General features: G+C 54.8%; 1 protein-coding gene across 1 annotated transcript; it reads left to right on the plus strand.

Moving 5' to 3' along the window:
* Positions 1 to 1,393: 1,393 nt before the first annotated feature.
* Positions 1,394 to 3,271, plus strand: JKF63_02792 (uncharacterized protein; the record flags this gene model as incomplete). Its single annotated transcript, XM_067898816.1, has 1 exon — positions 1,394 to 3,271. The coding sequence occupies one exon, from the start codon at positions 1,394 to 1,396 to the stop codon at positions 3,269 to 3,271; it is 1,878 nt and encodes a 625-aa protein (XP_067755260.1).
* Positions 3,272 to 3,789: the final 518 nt, after the last annotated feature.

Consider the following 3,789-nt stretch of genomic DNA (forward strand, 5'->3'; position numbering starts at 1 on the left):
CTCTCTCTCCCCCCCCCCTCGGCGCACAACCTCCACACACACACACACACCCGCGCGGACATACACGAACACATTTTAATCTCTTTTTTTGCTGTTGGTCAACCCATCACCTTCTTTTCTCTTTTTTTTACCATCTGTTTTTGATCTTTTTATTTTGCACTTTGTGCTTTCGTGTTTTTAAACAAATATATATTTTTATTATTATTATTATTTTCTTTTTAGTTGTGGTCTTGTGCGTCACCGTGTCTCCTCCTTTTTTGGGGGGGTGAACTTACTCGCCCCCCCCCCCTTTCCCCTCTTCCGTCCCCTCCTATTTGTTTTTCCCTCTCCCCTGTCGTGTGAGCGCATCGCCTTGCGCTACGATCTCCAACAAGATTCGTCGTACTCCATCATCCCTCGCCATCTCTAGTACGTAATTTTAATTGCGCTCCTCCCTCCCCATCCGTCCCCATCGTTTTTTTTTTTTTGCTTCGTCAGCTCTCTCTGACAGTTTCTCTTTCTTTTTTAGTCTATCGTGTTTTTTCCCTCATTGAGCCGCGTATACCTCCGCCTTTCCCCACCTCCCCATCTTCGGCACCTTGCACTGTGTGCGCCGTGTGTGTGTGTGTGTGTGTGTGTGTGTGTGTGTAGGGGAGGGGGGGGGCTTACATCTTGCATTCCCTAGCTATCTCTTTGTTTTTCTACACGCCCCTCCCAGGAGCCCCCAGGGCGTTGGTTGAGCGCGGCGGAGTTGCTCTTTGGATACTTTGATTATTTTCTCTCGGTGCGTGCCATCGTGAAGTTTCAGGGAAACACCTCGGCGAGAGCGTGGGCCTGCACACATCCGGCGACCGGGAGAGAGAAGACGTTGCGTCTGCTTCCAAGGGGCCGACCGTTTTTGTTCTCTAGGTGGAGGAGTCTCCTCTCCCCTAGATATTGGCTCACCCCCTGAGGATTGCAAGCGCCCTTCGTAGTTTCTCGAATTCTTTCTTTACCCTCCCCCCCCCCCTCCATTTGCCGTCTCAATCTGCGCACATCTTTTCTCTCGTGTGAATCTCGGTCGTCTGTTTGTGGAGGCCTTGCTATTATCATCTTTGTGCTTACGTCAGGATTCCCTCGGCACCTCGCAGTCCCCCCTCCCGTTTTTTTTTTCCTTCTCCCCTCCCCCGTGCGCGTTTGTCCAGACACGCTGGGGTGCGCCTCACTAGCCGCTGGCTTGTTTCTGTCGCAAGTGTTCAGCAGTAGGGCAGAACGTGTTCAACAAATTTCTTCGACATTGTCGTTCCTTCCCCTGTTTTTACTCCACGCCTCCTCCGCTTTTCTCTCTATATTATATAAATATTTTGCTACCTAAGATCAGGTTTGAGGGGGGGGGTGTCGTGTGTGTGTCTGTGCTGATCGGTTACTGCTATCAATGTTCACCGACTCCATGCTTGATATTATTGTGGGCTTCTCGCACCCGCTGTCTCGCGCTCTACTTGCTGCCAGTCCGCTGGCGCGATACGCTGCAGAGCGATGTGGTTCTTCGAAGACGCCGTGCCCTCGTGGGTTCTCTGTCCGGTGGATTTCTACTCAAGTTGCACGTAAGGAGGAGAACCTTTGTCTCGCCCCCGCTGAGGAGGTAACGGAGGTGATGGTGGTCAGCTGTCACTCTGCCGGTCGTATGGACAGCGTACAGGCTGCGATGGAGGTGAGCATGTGGTGGGTGGATCGTTGCCTCAGCACGGCTGTGCGGCAGGCCGCTGGGGGGACGCCTGCGCTGTTTTGTTGTATGCGATTTTCTCAGTTGGCCGTGGATCGGCTGATGCTTTACTCCACTGAGGACTCGCCTGTCTCCGAAAGATCCTCACTCACACATATGCGAATGCCTCAGCACTTCTTCGCTTTGCAGTTTTTCCGCCTCCCCGAGCTGCGTCATGTACAGCTGTCACCGTCAGTGCGCCGACTCATCGTCGAGGTGGACATTCGCTCATGTCTCCGATGGTCCCCCTCGGACGCGAATGCGTTTCTCTCCAGTCTGCAGTCCCCACTGCGTGCGGTTCATGTGGAGAATCTCTCCGTATCGTCTACAAGGGTGTACAAGAGGTTCCACTCCTCTCTCCTGGTGCTTCACTTGTTCCGTGAGGCAACCGCTTCCCGAGACCCAAGCCGCAAGGAGGCGGCCTTCACCCCCGAGGACGAAGAGTACGAGGAGGAGGAAATCGGCCCCATGGCGCCTCCGGGCACCGCTACCACCGCGCTCCCCACTGCCGCGACGGCAACGACGGACTCGACCGCTGCGGGCGCCGCGCGAGATCAGCAGACCAAGCGCGTGCGCCTTTCTGCTGTCACCGCGGCTTCTCCGGCCCTCGAGGAGCTCCGAGTGACGGGCTCGACCCGGAGTGCGCTCCCGCGTTGGGTAGAAAAGTGTACGCGTCTGAAGCGCGTCTCTCTGAGTAGATGCGACTATGCTCGATTGGATTCGCTGTGCTCCGCCAAGGGGCTTACCTCTTTCTCTCTCGATGGGTGCAGGCATTTAAAGGAGTTCGACTTCCTTTGTGGCTTCCCCAAACTCCAGTCAGTAGCCCTGAAGAACTGCGAGTCTCTCCGCGACCTTTCCTGGGTGACTGGGCTCTCGGGTGAGCTGAGGAGCCTCTTGTTACACAGCTCTTCAGCATTCTCTCTGGATCCAGTTACGTTACCTAACGCTTCCGGTGTGAGGCTGAGTGGGCTCAAAGTGGTGAACCTCTCTATGCAGCATTTGGTGACACTGCGTCCGCTCATGTTGTGTGTCGCACACACGCTGAGTGAGTTGACACTCTTCATGTGCCTGGATGTAAACGGTTTTTCGGATCTTCCGGCGCTGACCGCTTTGCAGAAGGTGGCGATCACCTGTAACAACCACATGCAGAATTTTATGTGGCTGGCAAAGTCACACGGTCTTCTCGAGCTCCGCGCAACCCAGTGCACGCAGCTCGTCTCGCTCACAGGACTTGAAGCAATGGTGCACCTGCGCATACTCGATGTGACTGGATGCAGCCGCATTCAAACAATCGCGCCACTCGCCAAATGCGTTTCCCTGGAGAAGCTGGACCTGGCACAATGTTACAAGCTGACTAGGGTATCAGTGGTGCGGGGTTTTCCACGTCTGCATACTGTAAACGTACTGGGCTGTTTATCACTGGTGGAGGATTTCCGGTGGATCGAGGACTGCCCGAGGATGTTGTGCCTCACTGTGCCTAGCCAAAACTGGTTGAAGCCAGCAGAGAACGTGATAAAAACGCTCGGTCGTCCCGATTTCTTACTGCATTGATGCCAGGGCCCGAAGCACACGCAGGAAGCTGCGGAAAAGCAAGTGGGGTGCGATCAAGCGATGGAGGGGTGGGCTTGGAGTCCCCCCCCCCCCCCAAAGCTGCTCCTCGCTGGTTACCCATTAGGATGGAGTCTGCGCCTCGATCTGCCTCCTGGCACCACCCTGTTTCCATTTACGCACGGGTGATGATATGCACGGCAATTGTTTCCCCACTGCCGCGGAATGACGTCACGGTCGTCGCCATCGATTGTACGTGTTGTATCCTGCCGACTTGTTTAGCTCCGGCCCTCCCCCCTTTACCGCACCAGCGCGAGAGAAGTAGTACTTGTCTTCGTTTTTTTTTTGCTTTCTTTCGTCTCTCTTTCCCCCCCCCTCCCCTCCCCCTGCTTCCACACACACACACACACACCTGATGCTTTCTCTCTTCTCCATCTCTTCCCTTCTTTCTGTTTTCTTCTTTAATTTTCTCCCTTTCTTAGGTCCCTCTATCGACAGCACACTCATGCCTCCCCCTCCCC

This window comes from Porcisia hertigi, chromosome 30, assembly GCF_017918235.1.
Source record: "Porcisia hertigi strain C119 chromosome 30, whole genome shotgun sequence".
NCBI classification, from domain to species: Eukaryota; Euglenozoa; class Kinetoplastea; order Trypanosomatida; family Trypanosomatidae; genus Porcisia; species Porcisia hertigi.